This window comes from Oncorhynchus masou, chromosome 10 (genome assembly GCF_036934945.1).
Source record: "Oncorhynchus masou masou isolate Uvic2021 chromosome 10, UVic_Omas_1.1, whole genome shotgun sequence".
Taxonomy (NCBI): domain Eukaryota; kingdom Metazoa; phylum Chordata; class Actinopteri; order Salmoniformes; family Salmonidae; genus Oncorhynchus; species Oncorhynchus masou.
In genome coordinates, this window is record NC_088221.1 from 54036141 (window position 1) to 54056393 (window position 20253).

Below are 20253 nucleotides of genomic sequence, written 5' to 3' on the forward strand. Positions count from 1 at the left end.
ACTGTACCTGTAGTATCTAGTGTCCTGTACCTGTAGTATCTCTACATCTAGTGTCCTGTACCTGTAGTATCTAGTGTCCTGTACCTGTAGTATCTCTACATCTAGTGTACTGTACCTGTAGTATCTAGTATCCTGTACCTGTAGTATCTAGTGTCCTGTACCTGTAGTATCTAGTGTCCTGTACCTGTAGTATCTCTACATCTAGTGTCCTGTACCTGTAGTATCTAGTGTCCTGTACCTGTAGTATCTAGTGTCCTGTACCTGTAGTATCTAGTGTCCTGTACCTGTAGTATCTAGTGTCCTGTACCTGTAGTATAGTGTCCTGTATCTAGTGTCCTGTACCTGTAGTATCTAGTGTCCTGTACCTGTAGTATCTAGTGTCCTGTACCTGTAGTATCTAGTGTCCTGTACCTGTAGTATCTCTACATCTAGTGTCCTGTACCTGTAGTATCTAGTGTCCTGTACCTGTAGTATCTAGTGTCCTGTACCTGTAGTATCTAGTGTACTGTACCTGTAGTATCTCTACATCTAGTGTCCTGTACCTGTAGTATCTAGTGTCCTGTACCTGTAGTATCTCTACATCTAGTGTCCTGTACCTGTAGTATCTCTACATCTAGTGTCCTATACCTGTAGTATCTAGTGTCCTGTACCTGTAGTATCTAGTGTCCTGTACCTGTAGTATCTAGTGTACTGTACCTGTAGTATCTCTACATCTAGTGTCCTGTACCTGTAGTATCTAGTGTCCTGTACCTGTAGTATCTAGTGTCCTGTACCTGTAGTATCTAGTGTCCTGTACCTGTAGTATCTAGTGTCCTGTACCTGTAGTATCTAGTGTCCTGTACCTGTAGTATCGAGTGTCCTGTACCTGTAGTATCTAGTGTCCTGTACCTGTAGTATCTAGTGTCCTGTACCTGTAGTATCTCTACATCTAGTGTCCTGTACCTGTAGTATCTAGTGTCCTGTACCTGTAGTATCTAGTGTCCTGTACCTGTAGTATCTAGTGTCATGTACCTGTAGTATCTAGTGTCATGTACCTGTAGTATCTCTACATCTAGTGTCCTGTACCTGTAGTATCTAGTGTCCTGTACCTGTAGTATCTAGTGTCCTGTACCTGTAGTATCTAGTGTCCTGTACCTGTAGTATCTAGTGTCCTGTACCTGTAGTATCTCTACATCTAGTGTCCTGTACCTGTAGTATCTAGTGTCCTGTACCTGTAGTATCTAGTGTCCTGTACCTGTAGTATCTAGTGTCCTGTACCATCTAGTGTCCTGTACCTGTAGTATCTAGTGTCCTGTACCTGTAGTATCTCTACATCTAGTGTCCTGTACCTGTAGTATCTAGTGTCCTGTACCTGTAGTATCTCTACATCTAGTGTCCTGTACCTGTAGTATCTAGTGTCCTGTACCTGTATCTAGTATCTCTACATCTAGTGTCCTGTACCTGTAGTATCTCTACATCTAGTGTCCTGTACCTGTAGTATCTAGTGTCCTGTACCTGTAGTATCTAGTGTCCTGTACCTGTAGTATCTAGTGTCCTGTACCTGTAGTATCTAGTGTCCTGTACCTGTAGTATCTAGTGTCCTGTACCTGTAGTATCTAGTGTCCTGTACCTGTAGTATCTCTACATCTAGTGTCCTGTACCTGTAGTATCTAGTGTCCTGTACCTGTAGTATCTAGTGTCCTGTACCTGTATCTAGTGTATCTAGTGTCCTGTACCTGTAGTATCTAGTGTCCTGTACCTGTAGTATCTAGTGTCCTGTACCTGTAGTATCTAGTGTCCTGTACCTGTAGTATCTAGTGTCCTGTACCTGTAGTATCTAGTGTCCTGTACCTGTAGTATCTAGTGTCCTGTACCTGTAGTATCTAGTGTCCTGTACCTGTACCATCTAGTGTCCTGTACCTGTAGTATCTAGTGTCCTGTACCTGTAGTATCTAGTGTCCTGTACCTGTAGTATCTAGTGTCCTGTACCTGTAGTATCTAGTGTCCTGTACCTGTAGTATCTAGTGTCATGTACCTGTAGTCCTGTACCTGTAGTATCTAGTGTCCTGTACCTGTAGTATCTAGTGTCCTGTACCTGTAGTATCTAGTGTCCTGTACCTGTAGTATCTAGTGTCCTGTACCTGTAGTATCTAGTGTCCTGTACCTGTAGTATCTAGTGTCCTGTACCTGTAGTATCTAGTGTCCTGTACCTGTAGTATCTCTGTACCTGTAGTATCTAGTGTCCTGTACCTGTAGTATCTAGTGTCCTGTACCATCTAGTGTCCTGTACCTGTAGTATCTAGTGTCCTGTACCTGTAGTAGTGTCTGTACCTGTAGTATCTAGTGTCCTGTACCTGTAGTATCTAGTGTCCTGTACCTGTAGTATCTAGTGTCCTGTACCTGTAGTATCTAGTGTCCTGTACCTGTAGTATCTAGTGTCCTGTACCTGTAGTATCTAGTGTCCTGTACCTGTAGTATCTAGTGTCCTGTACCTGTAGTATCTAGTGTCCTGTACCTGTAGTATCTAGTGTCCTGTACCTGTAGTATCTAGTGTCCTGTACCTGTAGTATCTAGTGTCCTGTACCTGTAGTATCTAGTGTCCTGTACCTGTAGTATCTAGTGTCCTGTACCTGTAGTATCTAGTGTCCTGTACCTGTAGTATCTCTACATCTAGTGTCCTGTACCTGTAGTATCTAGTGTCCTGTACCTGTAGTATCTAGTGTCCTGTACCTGTAGTATCTAGTGTCATGTACCTGTAGTATCTCTACATCTAGTGTCCTGTACCTGTAGTATCTAGTGTCCTGTACCTGTAGTATCTAGTGTCCTACATCTAGTGTCCTGTACCTGTAGTATCTAGTGTCCTGTACCTGTACCTGTAGTATCTAGTGTCCTGTACCTGTAGTATCTAGTGTCCTGTACCTGTAGTATCTAGTGGCTACATCTAGTAGTATCTAGTGTCCTGTACCTGTAGTATCTAGTGTATCTAGTGTCCTGTACCTGTAGTATCTAGTGTCCTGTACCTGTAGTATCTAGTGTCCTGTACCTGTAGTATCTAGTGTCCTGTATCTAGTGTCCTGTACCTGTAGTATCTAGTGTCCTGTACCTGTAGTATCTAGTGTCCTGTACCTGTAGTATCTCTACATCTAGTGTCCTGTACCTGTAGTATCTAGTGTCCTGTACCTGTAGTATCTAGTGTCCTGTACCTGTAGTATCTAGTGTCCTGTACCTGTAGTATCTAGTGTCCTGTACCTGTAGTATCTAGTGTCCTGTACCTGTAGTATCTAGTGTCCTGTACCTGTAGTATCTAGTGTCCTGTACCTGTAGTATCTAGTGTCCTGTACCTGTAGTATCTAGTGTCCTGTACCTGTAGTATCTAGTGTCCTGTACCTGTAGTATCTAGTGTCTGTACCTGTAGTATCTAGTGTCCTGTACCTGTAGTATCTAGTGTCCTGTACCTGTAGTATCTAGTGTCCTGTACCTGTAGTATCTAGTGTCCTGTACCTGTAGTATCTAGTGTCCTGTACCTGTAGTATCTAGTGTCCTGTACCTGTAGTATCTAGTGTGTCCTGTATCTAGTGTCCTGTACCTGTAGTATCTAGTGTCCTGTACCTGTAGTATCTAGTGTCCTGTACCTGTAGTATCTAGTGTCCTGTACCTGTAGTATCTAGTGTCCTGTACCTGTAGTATCTAGTGTCCTGTACCTGTAGTATCTAGTGTCCTGTACCTGTAGTATCTAGTGTCCTGTACCTGTAGTATCTAGTGTCCTGTACCTAGTATCTAGTGTCCTGTACCTGTAGTATCTAGTGTCCTGTACCTGTAGTATCTAGTGTCCTGTACCTGTAGTATCTAGTGTCCTGTACCTGTAGTATCTAGTGTCCTGTACCTGTAGTATCTAGTGTCCTGTACCTGTAGTATCTAGTGTCCTGTACCTGTAGTATCTAGTGTCCTGTACCTGTAGTATCTAGTGTCCTGTACCTGTAGTATCATCTAGTGTCCTGTACCTGTAGTATCTAGTGTCCTGTACCTGTAGTATCTAGTGTCCTGTACCTAGTGTCCTGTACCTGTAGTATCTAGTGTCCTGTACCTGTACATCTAGTGTCCTGTACCTGTAGTATCTAGTGTCCTGTACCTGTAGTATCTAGTGTCCTGTACCTGTAGTATCTAGTGTCCTGTACCTGTAGTATCTAGTGTCCTGTACCTGTAGTATCTAGTGTCCTGTACCTGTAGTATCTAGTGTCCTGTACCTGTAGTATCTAGTGTCCTGTACCTGTAGTATCTAGTGTCCTGTACCTGTAGTCATCTAGTGTCCTGTACCTGTAGTATCTAGTGTCCTGTACCTGTAGTATCTAGTGTCCTGTACCTGTAGTATCTAGTGTCCTGTACCTGTAGTATCTAGTGTCCTGTACCTGTAGTATCTAGTGTCCTGTACCTGTAGTATCTAGTGTCCTGTACCTGTAGTACATCTAGTGTCCTGTACCTGTAGTATCTAGTGTCCTGTACCTGTAGTATCTAGTGTCCTGTACCTGTAGTATCTAGTGTCCTGTACCTGTAGTATCTAGTGTCCTGTACCTGTAGTATCTAGTGTCCTGTACCTGTAGTATCTAGTGTCCTGTACCTGTAGTATCTAGTGTCCTGTACCTGTAGTATCTAGTGTCCTGTACCTGTAGTATCTAGTGTCCTGTACCTGTAGTATCTAGTGTCCTGTACCTGTAGTATCTAGTGTCCTGTACCTGTAGTATCTAGTGTCCTGTACCTGTAGTATCTAGTGTCCTGTACCTGTAGTATCTAGTGTCTACATCTAGTGTCCTGTACCTGTAGTATCTAGTGTCCTGTACCTGTAGTATCTAGTGTCCTGTACCTGTAGTATCTAGTGTCCTGTACCTGTAGTATCTAGTGTCCTGTACCTGTAGTATCTAGTGTCCTGTACCTGTAGTATCTAGTGTCCTGTACCTGTAGTATCTAGTGTCCTGTACCTGTAGTATCTAGTGTCTGTAGTATCTCTACATCTAGTGTCCTGTACCTGTAGTATCTAGTGTCCTGTACCTGTAGTATCTAGTGTCCTGTACCTGTAGTATCTAGTGTCCTCTAGTGTACCTGTAGTATCTAGTGTCCTGTACCTGTAGTATCTCTACATCTAGTGTCCTGTACCTGTAGTATCTAGTGTCCTGTACCTGTAGTATCTAGTGTCCTGTACCTGTAGTATCTAGTGTCCTGTACCTGTAGTATCTAGTGTCCTGTACCTGTAGTATCTAGTGTCCTGTACCTGTAGTATCTAGTGTCCTGTACCTGTAGTATCTAGTGTCCTGTACCTGTAGTATCTAGTGTCTGTACCTGTAGTATCTAGTGTCCTGTACCTGTAGTATCTAGTGTCCTGTACCTGTAGTATCTAGTGTCCTGTACCTGTAGTATCTAGTGTCCTGTACCTGTAGTATCTAGTGTCCTGTACCTGTAGTATCTAGTGTCCTGTACCTGTAGTATCTCTACATCTAGTGTCCTGTACCTGTAGTATCTAGTGTCCTGTACCTGTAGTATCTAGTGTCCTGTACCTGTGTATCTAGTGTCCTGTACCTGTAGTATCTAGTGTCCTGTACCTGTAGTATCTAGTGTCCTGTACCTGTAGTATCTAGTGTGTACCCTAGTGTACCTGTAGTATCTCTACATCTAGTGTCCTGTACCTGTAGTATCTAGTGTCCTGTACCTGTAGTATCTAGTGTCCTGTACCTGTAGTATCTAGTGTCCTGTACCTGTAGTATCTAGTGTCCTGTACCTGTAGTATCTAGTGTCCTGTACCTGTAGTATCTCTACATCTAGTGTCCTGTACCTGTAGTATCTAGTGTCCTGTACCTGTAGTATCTAGTGTCCTGTACCTGTAGTATCTAGTGTCCTGTACCTGTAGTATCTAGTGTCCTGTACCTGTAGTATCTAGTGTCCTGTACCTAGTATCTAGTGTCCTGTACCTGTAGTATCTAGTGTCCTGTACCTGTAGTATCTAGTGTCCTGTACCTGTAGTATCTAGTGTCCTGTACCTGTAGTATCTAGTGTCCTGTACCTGTAGTATCTAGTGTCCTGTACCTGTAGTATCTAGTGTCCTGTACCTGTAGTATCTAGTGTCCTGTACCTGTAGTATCTAGTGTCCTGTACCTGTAGTATCTCTACATCTAGTGTCCTGTACCTGTAGTATCTAGTGTCCTGTACCTGTAGTATCTAGTGTCCTGTACCTGTAGTATCTAGTGTCCTGTACCTGTAGTATCTAGTGTCCTGTACCTGTAGTATCTAGTGTCCTGTACCTGTAGTATCTAGTGTCCTGTACCTGTAGTATCTAGTGTCCTGTACCTGTAGTATCTAGTGTCCTGTACCTGTAGTATCTAGTGTCCTGTACCTGTAGTATCTAGTGTCCTGTACCTGTAGTATCTAGTGTCCTGTGTCCTGTACCTGTAGTATCTAGTGTCCTGTACCTGTAGTATCTAGTGTCTGTACCTGTAGTATCTAGTGTCCTGTACCTGTAGTATCTAGTGTCCTGTACCTGTAGTATCTAGTGTCCTGTACCTGTAGTATCTAGTGTCCTCCTCTAGTATCTAGTGTCCTGTACCTGTAGTATCTAGTGTCCTGTACCTGTAGTATCTAGTGTCCTGTACCTGTAGTATCTAGTGTCCTGTACCTGTAGTATCTAGTGTCCTGTACCTGTAGTATCTAGTGTCCTGTACCTGTAGTATCTAGTGTCCTGTACCTGTAGTATCTCTACATCTAGTGTCCTGTACCTGTAGTATCTAGTGTCCTGTACCTGTAGTATCTAGTGTCCTGTACCTGTAGTATCTAGTGTCCTGTACCTGTAGTATCTAGTGTCCTGTACCTGTAGTATCTAGTGTCCTGTACCTGTAGTATCTAGTGTCCTGTACCTGTAGTATCTCTGTACCTGTATCTAGTGTCCTGTACCTGTAGTATCTAGTGTCCTGTACCTGTAGTATCTAGTGTCTACCTGTAGTATCTAGTGTCCTGTACCTGTAGTATCTCCTACATCTAGTGTCCTGTACCTGTAGTATCTAGTGTCCTGTACCTGTAGTATCTAGTGTCCTGTACCTGTAGTATCTAGTGTCCTGTACCTGTAGTATCTAGTGTCCTGTGTATCTAGTGTCCTGTACCTGTAGTATCTATCTAGTGTCCTGTACCTGTAGTATCTAGTGTCCTGTACCTGTAGTATCTAGTGTCCTGTACCTGTAGTATCTAGTGTCTGTACCATCTAGTGTCCTGTACCTGTAGTATCTAGTGTCCTGTACCTGTAGTATCTAGTGTCCTGTACCTGTAGTATCTAGTGTCCTGTACCTGTAGTATCTAGTGTCCTGTACCTGTAGTATCTAGTGTCCTGTACCTGTAGTATCTAGTGTCCTGTACCTGTAGTATCTAGTGTCCTGTACCTGTAGTATCTGTGTACCTGTAGTATCCTGTAGTATCTAGTGTCCTGTACCTGTAGTATCTAGTGTCCTGTACCTGTAGTATCTAGTGTCCTGTACCTGTAGTATCTAGTGTCCTGTACCTGTAGTATCTAGTGTCCTGTACCTGTAGTATCTAGTGTCCTGTACCTGTAGTATCTAGTGTCCTACCTGTAGTATCTAGTGTCCTGTACCTGTAGTATCTAGTGTCCTGTACCTGTAGTATCTAGTGTCCTGTACCTGTAGTATCTAGTGTCCTGTACCTGTAGTATCTAGTGTCCTGTACCTGTAGTATCTAGTGTCCTGTACCTGTAGTATCTCTACATCTAGTGTCCTGTACCTGTAGTATCTAGTGTCCTGTACCTGTAGTATCTAGTGTCCTGTACCTGTAGTATCTAGTGTCCTGTACCTGTAGTATCTAGTGTCCTGTACCTGTAGTATCTAGTGTCCTGTACCTGTAGTATCTAGTGTCCTGTACCTGTAGTATCTAGTGTCCTGTACCTGTAGTATCTAGTGTCCTGTACCTGTAGTATCTAGTGTCCTGTACCTGTAGTATCTCCTGTACCTGTAGTATCTAGTGTCCTGTACCTGTAGTATCTAGTGTCCTGTACCTGTAGTATCTAGTGTCCTGTACCTGTAGTATCTAGTGTCCTGTACCTGTAGTATCTAGTGTCCTGTACCTGTAGTATCTAGTGTCCTGTACCTGTAGTATCTAGTGTACCTGTAGTATCTAGTGTCCTGTACCTGTAGTATCTAGTGTCCTGTACCTGTAGTATCTAGTGTCCTGTACCTGTAGTATCTAGTGTCCTGTACCTGTAGTATCTAGTGTCCTGTACCTGTAGTATCTAGTGTCCTGTACCTGTAGTATCTAGTGTCCTGTACCTGTAGTATCTAGTGTCCTGTACCTGTAGTATCTAGTGTCCTACCTGTAGTATCTAGTGTCCTGTACCTGTAGTATCTAGTGTCCTGTACCTGTAGTATCTAGTGTCCTGTACCTGTAGTATCTAGTGTCCTGTACCTGTAGTATCTAGTGTCCTGTACCTGTAGTATCTAGTGTCCTGTACCTGTAGTATCTAGTGTCCTGTACCTGTAGTATCTAGTGTCCTGTACCTGTAGTATCTAGTGTCCTGTACCTGTAGTATCTAGTGTCCTGTACCTGTAGTATCTAGTGTCCTGTACCTGTAGTATCTAGTGTCCTGTACCTGTAGTATCTAGTGTCCTGTACCTGTAGTATCTAGTGTCCTGTACCTGTAGTATCTAGTGTCCTGTACCTGTAGTATCTAGTGTCCTGTACCTGTAGTATCTAGTGTCCTGTACCTGTAGTATCTAGTGTCCTGTACCTGTAGTATCTAGTGTCCTGTACCTGTAGTATCTAGTGTCCTGTACCTGTAGTATCTAGTGTCCTGTACCTGTAGTATCTAGTGTCCTGTACCTGTAGTATCTAGTGTCTGTACCTGTGTATCTAGTGTCCTGTACCTGTAGTATCTAGTGTCCTGTACCTGTAGTATCTAGTGTCCTGTACCTGTAGTATCTAGTGTCCTGTACCTGTAGTATCTAGTGTCCTGTACCTGTAGTATCTAGTGTCCTGTACCTGTAGTATCTAGTGTCCTGTACCTACCTGTACCTGTAGTATCTAGTGTCCTGTACCTGTAGTATCTAGTGTCCTGTACCTGTAGTATCTAGTGTCCTGTACCTGTAGTATCTAGTGTCCTGTACCTGTAGTATCTAGTGTCCTGTACCTGTAGTATCTAGTGTCCTGTACCTGTAGTATCTAGTGTCCTGTACCTGTAGTATCTAGTGTCCTGTACCTGTAGTATCTAGTGTCCTGTACCTGTAGTATCTAGTGTCCTGTACCTGTAGTATCTAGTGTCCTGTACCTGTAGTATCTAGTGTCCTCCTAGTAGTGTCCTGTACCTGTAGTATCTAGTGTCCTGTACCTGTAGTATCTAGTGTCCTACCTGTGTATCCTGTACCTGTAGTATCTAGTGTCCTGTACCTGTAGTATCTAGTGTCCTGTACCTGTAGTATCTAGTGTCCTGTACCTGTAGTATCTAGTGTCCTGTACCTGTAGTATCTAGTGTCCTGTACCTGTAGTATCTAGTGTCCTGTACCTGTAGTATCTAGTGTCCTGTACCTGTAGTATCTAGTGTCCTGTACCTGTAGTATCTAGTGTCCTGTAGTAGTATCTAGTGTCCTGTACCTGTAGTATCTAGTGTCCTGTACCTGTAGTATCTAGTGTCCTGTACCTGTAGTATCTAGTGTCCTGTACCTGTAGTATCTAGTGTATCTAGTGTCCTGTACCTGTAGTATCTAGTGTCCTGTACCTGTAGTATCTAGTGTCCTGTACCTGTAGTATCTAGTGTCCTGTACCTGTAGTATCTAGTGTCCTGTACCTGTAGTATCTAGTGTCCTGTACCTGTAGTATCTAGTGTCCTGTACCTGTAGTATCTAGTGTCCTGTACCTGTAGTATCTAGTGTCCTGTACCTGTAGTATCTAGTGTCCTGTATCTAGTGTGTCCTGTATCTAGTGTCCTGTACCTGTAGTATCTAGTGTCCTGTACCTGTAGTATCTAGTGTCCTGTACCTGTAGTATCTAGTGTCCTGTACCTGTAGTATCTAGTGTCCTGTACCTGTAGTATCTAGTGTCCTGTACCTGTAGTATCTAGTGTCCTGTACCTGTAGTATCTAGTGTCCTGTACCTGTAGTATCTAGTGTCCTGTACCTGTAGTATCTAGTGTCCTGTACCTGTAGTATCTAGTGTCCTGTACCTGTAGTATCTAGTGTCCTGTACCTGTAGTATCTAGTGTCCTGTACCTGTAGTATCTAGTGTCCTGTACCTGTAGTATCTAGTGTCCTGTACCTGTAGTATCTAGTGTCCTGTACCTGTAGTATCTAGTGTCCTGTACCTGTAGTATCTAGTGTCCTGTACCTGTAGTATCTAGTGTCCTGTACCTGTAGTATCTAGTGTCCTGTACCTGTAGTATCTAGTGTCCTGTACCTGTAGTATCTAGTGTCCTGTACCTGTAGTATCTAGTGTCCTGTACCTGTAGTATCTAGTGTCCTGTACAGTATCTAGTGTCCTGTACCTGTAGTATCTAGTGTCTACCATCTAGTGTCCTGTACCTGTAGTATCTAGTGTCCTGTACCTGTAGTATCTAGTGTCCTGTACCTGTAGTATCTAGTGTCCTGTACCTGTAGTATCTAGTGTCCTGTACCTGTAGTATCTAGTGTCCTGTACCTGTAGTATCTAGTGTACTGTACCTGTAGTAGTATCTAGTGTCCTGTACCTGTAGTATCTAGTGTCCTGTACCTGTAGTATCTAGTGTCCTGTACCTGTAGTATCTAGTGTCCTGTACCTGTAGTATCTAGTGTCCTGTACCTGTAGTATCTAGTGTCCTGTACCTGTAGTATCTAGTGTCCTGTACCTGTAGTATCTAGTGTCCTGTACCTGTAGTATCTAGTGTCCTGTACCTGTAGTATCTAGTGTCCTGTACCTGTAGTATCTAGTGTCCTGTACCTGTAGTATCTAGTGTCCTGTACCTGTAGTATCTAGTGTCCTGTACCTGTAGTATCTAGTGTCCTGTACCTGTAGTATCTAGTGTCCTGTACCTGTAGTATCTAGTGTCCTGTACCTGTAGTATCTAGTGTCCTGTACCTGTAGTATCTAGTGTCCTGTACCTGTAGTATCTAGTGTCCTGTACCTGTAGTATCTAGTGTCCTGTAGTATCCTGTAGTATCTAGTGTCCTGTACCTGTAGTATCTAGTGTCTAGTGTCCTGTACCTGTAGTATCTAGTGTCCTGTACCTGTAGTATCTAGTGTCCTGTACCTGTAGTATCTGTACCTGTGTATCCTGTACCTGTAGTATCTAGTGTCCTGTACCTGTAGTATCTAGTGTCCTGTACCTGTAGTATCTAGTGTCCTGTACCTGTAGTATCTAGTGTCCTGTACCTGTAGTATCTAGTGTCCTGTACCTGTAGTAGTATCTAGTGTCCTGTACCTGTAGTATCCTGTACCTGTAGTATCTAGTGTCCTGTACCTGTACCTGTACCTGTAGTATAGTGTCCTGTACCTGTAGTATCTAGTGTCCTGTACCTGTAGTATCTAGTGTCCTGTACCTGTAGTATCTAGTGTCCTGTACCTGTAGTATCTAGTGTCCTGTACCTGTAGTATCTAGTGTCCTGTACCTGTAGTATCTAGTGTCCTGTACCTGTAGTATCTAGTGTCCTGTACCTGTAGTATCTAGTGTCCTGTACCTGTAGTATCTAGTGTCCTGTACCTGTAGTATCTAGTGTCCTGTACCTGTAGTATCTAGTGTCCTGTACCTGTAGTATCTAGTGTCCTGTACCTAGTATCTAGTGTCCTGTACCTGTAGTATCTAGTGTCCTGTACCTGTAGTATCTAGTGTCCTGTACCTGTAGTATCTAGTGTCCTGTACCTGTAGTATCTAGTGTCCTGTACCTGTAGTATCTAGTGTCTGTACCTGTAGTATCTAGTGTCCTGTACCTGTAGTATCTAGTGTCCTGTACCTGTAGTATCTAGTGTCCTGTACCTGTAGTATCTAGTGTCCTGTACCTGTAGTATCTAGTGTCCTGTACCTGTAGTATCTAGTGTCCTGTACCTGTAGTATCTAGTGTCCTGTACCTGTAGTATCTAGTGTCCTGTACCTGTAGTATCTAGTGTCCTGTACCTGTAGTATCTAGTGTCCTGTACCTGTAGTATCTAGTGTCCTGTACCTGTAGTATCTAGTGTCCTGTACCTGTAGTATCTAGTGTCCTGTACCTGTAGTATCTAGTGTCCTGTACCTGTAGTATCTAGTGTCCTGTACCTGTAGTATCTAGTGTCCTGTACCTGTAGTATCTAGTGTCCTGTACCTGTAGTATCTAGTGTCCTGTACCTGTAGTATCTAGTGTCCTGTACCTGTAGTATCTAGTGTCCTGTACCTGTAGTATCTAGTGTCCTGTACCTGTAGTATCTAGTGTCCTGTACCTGTAGTATCTAGTGTCCTGTACCTGTAGTATCTAGTGTACTGTACCTGTAGTATCTAGTGTACTGTACCTGTAGTATCTAGTGTCCTGTACCTGTAGTATCTAGTGTCCTGTACCTGTAGTATCTAGTGTCCTGTATCTAGTGTCCTGTACCTGTAGTATCTAGTGTACTGTACCTGTAGTATCTAGTGTCCTGTACCTGTAGTATCTAGTGTCCTGTACCTGTAGTATCTAGTGTCCTGTACCTGTAGTATCTAGTGTCCTGTACCTGTAGTATCTAGTGTCCTGTACCTAGTATCTAGTGTAGTATCTAGTGTCCTGTACCTGTAGTATCTAGTGTCCTGTACCTGTAGTATCTAGTGTCCTGTACCTGTAGTATCTAGTGTCCTGTACCTGTAGTATCTAGTGTCCTGTACCTGTAGTATCTAGTGTCCTGTACCTGTAGTATCTAGTGTCTGTACCATCTAGTGTCCTGTACCTGTAGTATCTAGTGTCCTGTACCTGTAGTATCTAGTGTCCTGTACCTGTAGTATCTAGTGTCCTGTACCTGTAGTATCTAGTGTCCTGTACCTGTAGTATCTAGTGTCCTGTACCTGTAGTATCTAGTGTCCTGTACCTGTAGTATCTAGTGTCCTGTACCTGTAGTATCTAGTGTCCTGTACCTGTATCTGTACCTGTAGTATCTAGTGTCCTGTACCTGTAGTATCTAGTGTCCTGTACCTGTAGTATCTAGTGTCCTGTACCTGTAGTATCTAGTGTCCTGTACCTGTAGTATCTAGTGTCCTGTACCTGTAGTATCTAGTGTCCTGTACCTGTAGTATCTAGTGTCCTACCTGTAGTATCTAGTGTCCTGTACCTGTAGTATCTAGTGTCCTGTACCTGTAGTATCTAGTGTCCTGTACCTGTAGTATCTAGTGTCCTGTACCTGTAGTATCTAGTGTCCTGTACCTGTAGTATCTAGTGTCCTGTACCTGTAGTATCTAGTGTCCTGTACCTGTAGTATCTAGTGTCCTGTACCTGTAGTATCTAGTGTCCTGTACCTGTAGTATCTAGTGTCCTGTACCTGTGTATCTAGTGTCCTGTACCTGTAGTATCTAGTGTCCTGTACCTGTAGTATCTAGTGTCCTGTACCTGTAGTATCTAGTGTCCTGTACCTGTATCTAGTGTCCTGTACCTGTAGTATCTAGTGTCCTGTACCTGTAGTATCTAGTGTACCTGTAGTATCTAGTGTCCTGTACCTGTAGTATCTAGTGTGTCCTGTACCTGTAGTATCTAGTGTCCTGTACCTGTAGTATCTAGTGTCCTGTACCTGTAGTATCTAGTGTCCTGTACCTGTAGTATCTAGTGTCCTGTACCTGTAGTATCTAGTGTCCTGTACCTGTAGTATCTAGTGTCCTGTACCTGTAGTATCTAGTGTCCTGTACCTGTAGTATCTAGTGTCCTGTACCTGTAGTATCTAGTGTCCTGTACCTGTAGTATCTAGTGTGTCCTGTACCTGTAGTATCTAGTGTCCTGTACCTGTAGTATCTAGTGTCCTGTACCTGTAGTATCTAGTGTCCTGTACCTGTAGTATCTAGTGTCCTGTACCTGTAGTATCTAGTGTCCTGTACCTGTAGTATCTAGTGTCTGTACCTGTAGTATCCTGTACCTGTAGTATCTAGTGTCCTGTACCTGTAGTATCTAGTGTCCTGTACCTGTAGTATCTAGTGTCCTGTACCTGTAGTATCTAGTGTCCTGTACCTGTAGTATCTAGTGTCCTGTACCTGTAGTATCTAGTGTCCTGTACCTGTAGTATCTAGTGTCCTGTACCTGTAGTATCTAGTGTCCTGTACCTGTAGTATCTAGTGTCCTGTACCTGTAGTATCTAGTGTCCTGTACCTGTAGTATCCTGTACCTGTAGTATCTAGTGTCCTGTACCTGTAGTATCTAGTGTACTGTACCTGTAGTATCTAGTGTCCTGTACCTGTAGTATCTAGTGTAGTGTCCTGTACCTGTAGTATCTAGTGTCCTGTACCTGTAGTATCTAGTGTCCTGTACCTGTAGTATCTAGTGTCCTGTACCTGTAGTATCTAGTGTCCTGTACCTGTAGTATCTAGTGTCCTGTACCTGTAGTATCCTGTACCTGTAGTATCTAGTGTCCTGTACCTGTAGTATCTAGTGTCCTGTACCTGTAGTATCTAGTGTCCTGTACCTGTAGTATCTAGTGTCCTGTACCTGTAGTATCTAGTGTCCTGTACCTGTAGTATCTAGTGTCCTGTACCTGTAGTATCTAGTGTCCTGTACCTGTAGTATCTAGTGTCCTGTACCTGTAGTATCTAGTGTCCTGTACCTGTAGTATCTAGTGTATCCTCCTGTACCTGTAGTATCTAGTGTCCTGTACCTGTAGTATCTAGTGTCCTGTACCTGTAGTATCTAGTGTCCTGTACCTGTAGTATCTAGTGTCCTGTACCTGTAGTATCTAGTGTACTGTACCTGTGTATCCTGTACCTGTAGTATCTAGTGTCCTGTACCTGTAGTATCTAGTGTCCTGTACCTGTAGTATCTAGTGTCCTGTACCTGTAGTATCTAGTGTCCTGTACCTGTAGTATCTAGTGTCCTGTACCTGTAGTATCTAGTGTCCTGTACCTGTAGTATCTAGTGTCCTGTACCTGTAGTATCTAGTGTCCTGTACCTGTAGTATCTAGTGTCCTGTACCTGTAGTATCTAGTGTCCTGTACCTGTAGTATCTAGTGTCCTGTACCTGTAGTATCTAGTGTCCTGTACCTGTAGTATCTAGTGTCCTGTACCTGTAGTATCTAGTGTCCTGTACCTGTAGTATCTAGTGTCCTGTACCTGTAGTATCTAGTGTCCTGTACCTGTAGTATCTAGTGTCCTGTACCTGTAGTATCTAGTGTCCTGTACCTGTAGTATCTAGTGTCCTGTACCTGTAGTATCTAGTGTCCTGTACCTGTAGTATCTAGTGTCCTGTACCTGTAGTATCTAGTGTACTGTACCTGTAGTATCTAGTGTCCTGTACCTGTAGTATCTAGTGTCCTGTACCTGTAGTATCTAGTGTACTGTACCTGTAGTATCTAGTGTACTGTACCTGTAGTATCTAGTGTCCTGTACCTGTAGTATCTAGTGTCCTGTACCTGTAGTATCTAGTGTCCTGTATCTAGTGTCCTGTACCTGTAGTATCTAGTGTCCTGTACCTGTAGTATCTAGTGTCCTGTACCTGTAGTATCTAGTGTCCTGTACCTGTAGTATCTAGTGTCCTGTACCTGTAGTATCTAGTGTCCTGTACCTGTAGTATCTAGTGTCCTGTACCTGTAGTATCTAGTGTCCTGTACCTGTAGTATCTAGTGTCCTGTACCTGTAGTATCTAGTGTCCTGTACCTGTAGTATCTAGTGTCCTGTACCTGTAGTATCTAGTGTCCTGTACCTGTAGTATCTAGTGTCCTGTACCTGTAGTATCTAGTGTCCTGTACCTGTAGTATCTAGTGTCCTGTACCTGTAGTATCTAGTGTCCTGTACCTGTAGTATCTAGTGTCCTGTACCTGTAGTATCTAGTGTCCTGTACCTGTAGTATCTAGTGTCCTGTACCTGTAGTATCTAGTGTCCTGTACCTGTAGTATCTAGTGTCCTGTACCTGTAGTATCTAGTGTCCTGTACCTGTAGTATCTAGTGTCCTGTCCTGTATCTAGTGTCCTGTACCTGTAGTATCTAGTGTCCTGTACCTGTGTATCTAGTGTCCTGTACCTGTAGTATCTAGTGTCCTGTACCTGTAGTATCTACCTGTAGTATCTATCTAGTGTCCTGTACCTGTAGTATCTAGTGTCCTGTACCTGTAGTATCTAGTGTCCTGTACCTGTAGTATCTAGTGTCCTGTACCTGTAGTATCTAGTGTCCTGTACCTGTAGTATCCTGTAGTATCTAGTGTCCTGTACCTGTAGTATCTAGTGTCCTGTACCTGTAGTATCTAGTGTCCTGTACCTGTAGTATCTAGTGTACTGTACCTGTAGTATCTAGTGTCCTGTACCTGTAGTATCTAGTGTCCTGTACCTGTAGTATCTAGTGTCCTGTACCTGTAGTATCTAGTGTCCTGTACCTGTAGTATCTAGTGTCCTGTACCTGTAGTATCTAGTGTCCTGTACCTGTAGTATCTAGTGTCCTGTACCTGTAGTATCTAGTGTCTGTAGTATCTAGTGTCCTGTACCTGTAGTATCTAGTGTCCTGTACCTGTAGTATCTAGTGTCCTGTACCTGTAGTATCTAGTGTCCTGTACCTGTAGTATCTAGTGTCCTGTACCTGTAGTATCTAGTGTCCTGTACCTGTAGTATCTAGTGTCCTGTACCTGTAGTATCTAGTGTACTGTACCTGACCAGCTGGAAGATCCGTCTGAGGTAGGACCTGATCTCTTCCACAGCCTGTTGTAGCAACCTTCTGTTAGATCCTACCCCTATATAGGTAATCCTGTACACAGTCACTAGGGTCTCCAGTAACCCCCCCAAAGGGTGGAGGGGGGTTTCGCAGGCCTGGAGAAGAACAGGGGAGAGGGAGGATGATGATGGAGAAGAGAGGTGAAATGAGGGGAAGAAGAATAATCATCAACAGACAAATCATGTAGCACAAAGTCTCACGCAACAACAGTCCCAATCTGTCAGCGTATCATGTAGGAACACAACTAGGTATCATGGGAATATCAGTCTAATATCAGTCTGCTACCCTTGACAGTTGTTGACCTTATCAGTCTGCTACCCTTGACAGCTGTTGACCATATCAGTCTGCTACCCTTAACAGTTGTTGACCTTATCAGTCTGCTACCCTTGACAGTTGTTGACCATATCAGTCTGCTATCAGTCTGCTACCCTTGACAGTTGTTGACCCTATCAGTCTGCTACCCTTGACAGTTGTTGACCATATCAGTCTGCTATCAGTCTGCTACCCTTGACAGTTGTTGACCTTATCAGTCTGCTACCCTTGACAGCTGTTGACCCTATCAGTCTGCTACCCTTGACAGTTGTTGACCATATCAGTCTGCTATCAGTCTGCTACCCTTGACAGTTGTTGACCTTATCAGTCTGCTACCCTTGACAGTTGTTGACCTTATCAGTCTGCTACCCTTGACAGTTGTTGACCATATCAGTCTGCTACCCTTGACAGTTGTTGACCTTATCAGTCTGCTACCCTTGACAGTTGTTGACCATATCAGTCTGCTACCCTTGACAGTTGTTGACCTAATCAGTCTGCTACCCTTGACAGTTGTTGACCATATCAGTCTGCTACCCTTGACAGTTGTTGACCTAATCAGTCTGCTACCCTTGACAGTTGTTGACCTTATCAGTCTGCTACCCTTGACAGTTGTTGACCTTATCAGTCTGCTACCCTTGACAGTTGTTGACCTAATCAGTCTGCTACCCTTGACAGTTGTTGACCTAATCAGTCTGCTACCCTTGACAGTTGTTGACCTTATCAGTCTGCTACCCTTGACAGTTGTTGACCCTATCAGTCTGCTACCCTTGACAGCTGTTGACCCTATCAGTCTGCTACCCTTGACAGTTGTTGACCCTATCAGTCTGCTACCCTTGACAGTTGTTGACCATATCAGTCTGCTATCAGTCTGCTACCCTTGACAGTTGTTGACCTTATCAGTCTGCTACCCTTGACAGTTGTTGACCTTATCAGTCTGCTATCAGTCTGCTACCCTTGACAGCTGTTGACCCTATCAGTCTGCTACCCTTGACAGTTGTTGACCTTATCAGTCTGCTACCCTTGACAGTTGTTGACCTTATCAGTCTGCTATCAGTCTGCTACCCTTGACAGCTGTTGACCCTATCAGTCTGCTACCCTTGACAGTTGTTGACCTAATCAGTCTGCTACCCTTGACAGTTGTTGACCTTATCAGTCTGCTACCCTTGACAGTTGTTGACCTAATCAGTCTGCTACCCTTGACAGTTGTTGACCTTATCAGTCTGCTACCCTTGACAGTTGTTGACCTTATCAGTCTGCTACCCTTGACAGTTGTTGACCTTATCAGTCTGCTACCCTTGACAGTTGTTGACCTAATCAGTCTGCTACCCTTGACAGTTGTTGACCTTATCAGTCTGCTACCCTTGACAGTTGTTGACCTTATCAGTCTGCTACCCTTGACAGTTGTTGACCTTATCAGTCTGCTACCCTTGACAGTTGTTGACCTAATCAGTCTGCTACCCTTGACAGTTGTTGACCTTATCAGTCTGCTACCCTTGACAGTTGTTGACCTTATCAGTCTGCTACCCTTGACAGCTGTTGACCATATCAGTCTGCTACGCTTGACAGCTGTTGACCATATCAGTCTGCTACCCTTGACAGTTGTTGACCTTATCAGTCTGCTACCCTTGACAGTTGTTGACCCTATCAGTCTGCTATCAGTCTGCTACCCTTGACAGTTGTTGACCTAATCAGTCTGCTATCAGTCTGCTACCCTTGACAGTTGTTGACCTAATCAGTCTGCTATCAGTCTGCTACCCTTGACAGTTGTTGACCTTATCAGTCTGCTACCCTTGACAGTTGTTGACCTTATCAGTCTGCTACCCTTGACAGCTGTTGACCCTATCAGTCTGCTATCAGTCTGCTACCCTTGACAGCTGTTGACCATATCAGTCTGCTACCCTTGACAGTTGTTGACCATATCAGTCTGCTACCCTTGACAGTTGTTGACCCTATCAGTCTGCTACCCTTGACAGTTGTTGACCATATCAGTCTGCTACCCTTGACAGTTGTTGACCTTATCAGTCTGCTACCCTTGACAGCTGTTGACCTTATCAGTCTGCTATCAGTCTGCTACCCTTGACAGTTGTTGACCTAATCAGTCTGCTACCCTTGACAGTTGTTGACCTTATCAGTCTGCTACCCTTGACAGCTGTTGACCTTATCAGTCTGCTACCCTTGACAGCTGTTGACCTTATCAGTCTGCTATCAGTCTGCTACCCTTAACAGCTGTTGACCATATCAGTCTGCTACCCTTGACAGCTGTTGACCATATCAGTCTGCTACCCTTGACAGTTGTTGACCTTATCAGTCTGCTACCCTTGACAGTTGTTGACCCTATCAGTCTGCTACCCTTGACAGTTGTTGACCATATCAGTCTGCTACCCTTGACAGCTGTTGACCATATCAGTCTGCTACCCTTGACAGCTGTTGACCATATCAGTCTGCTACCCTTGACAGTTGTTGACCATATCAGTCTGCTACCCTTGACAGTTGTTGACCCTATCAGTCTGCTACCCTTGACAGTTGTTGACCATATCAGTCTGCTACCCTTGACAGCTGTTGACCATATCAGTCTGCTACCCTTGACAGTTGTTGACCTTATCAGTCTGCTACCCTTGACAGCTGTTGACCTTATCAGTCTGCTATCAGTCTGCTACCCTTAACAGCTGTTGACCATATCAGTCTGCTACCCTTGACAGCTGTTGACCATATCAGTCTGCTACCCTTGACAGCTGTTGACCCTATCAGTCTGCTATCAGTCTGCTACCCTTGACAGTTGTTGACCTAATCAGTCTGCTACCCTTGACAGTTGTTGACCTTATCAGTCTGCTACCCTTGACAGCTGTTGACCTTATCAGTCTGCTACCCTTGACAGTTGTTGACCTTATCAGTCTGCTACCCTTGACAGCTGTTGACCCTATCAGTCTGCTATCAGTCTGCTACCCTTGACAGTTGTTGACCTAATCAGTCTGCTACCCTTGACAGCTGTTGACCTTATCAGTCTGCTACCCTTGACAGCTGTTGACCTTATCAGTCTGCTACCCTTGACAGCTGTTGACCTTATCAGTCTGCTATCAGTCTGCTACCCTTGACAGTTGTTGACCTAATCAGTCTGCTACCCTTGACAGCT

At 43.9% G+C, this 20253-nt stretch overlaps 1 protein-coding gene across 1 annotated transcript in view; it reads right to left on the bottom strand.

Annotated features, from left to right (window-relative positions):
• Positions 1–20253, bottom strand: part of als2a (alsin Rho guanine nucleotide exchange factor ALS2 a) — a 98656-nt gene that overhangs the window by 17149 nt on the left and 61254 nt on the right. The window contains exon 28 of the mRNA XM_064977010.1: positions 16749–16906. Within this exon, the coding sequence (XP_064833082.1) occupies positions 16749–16906 (158 nt within the window). The remainder of the gene's footprint in view (positions 1–16748; positions 16907–20253) is intronic.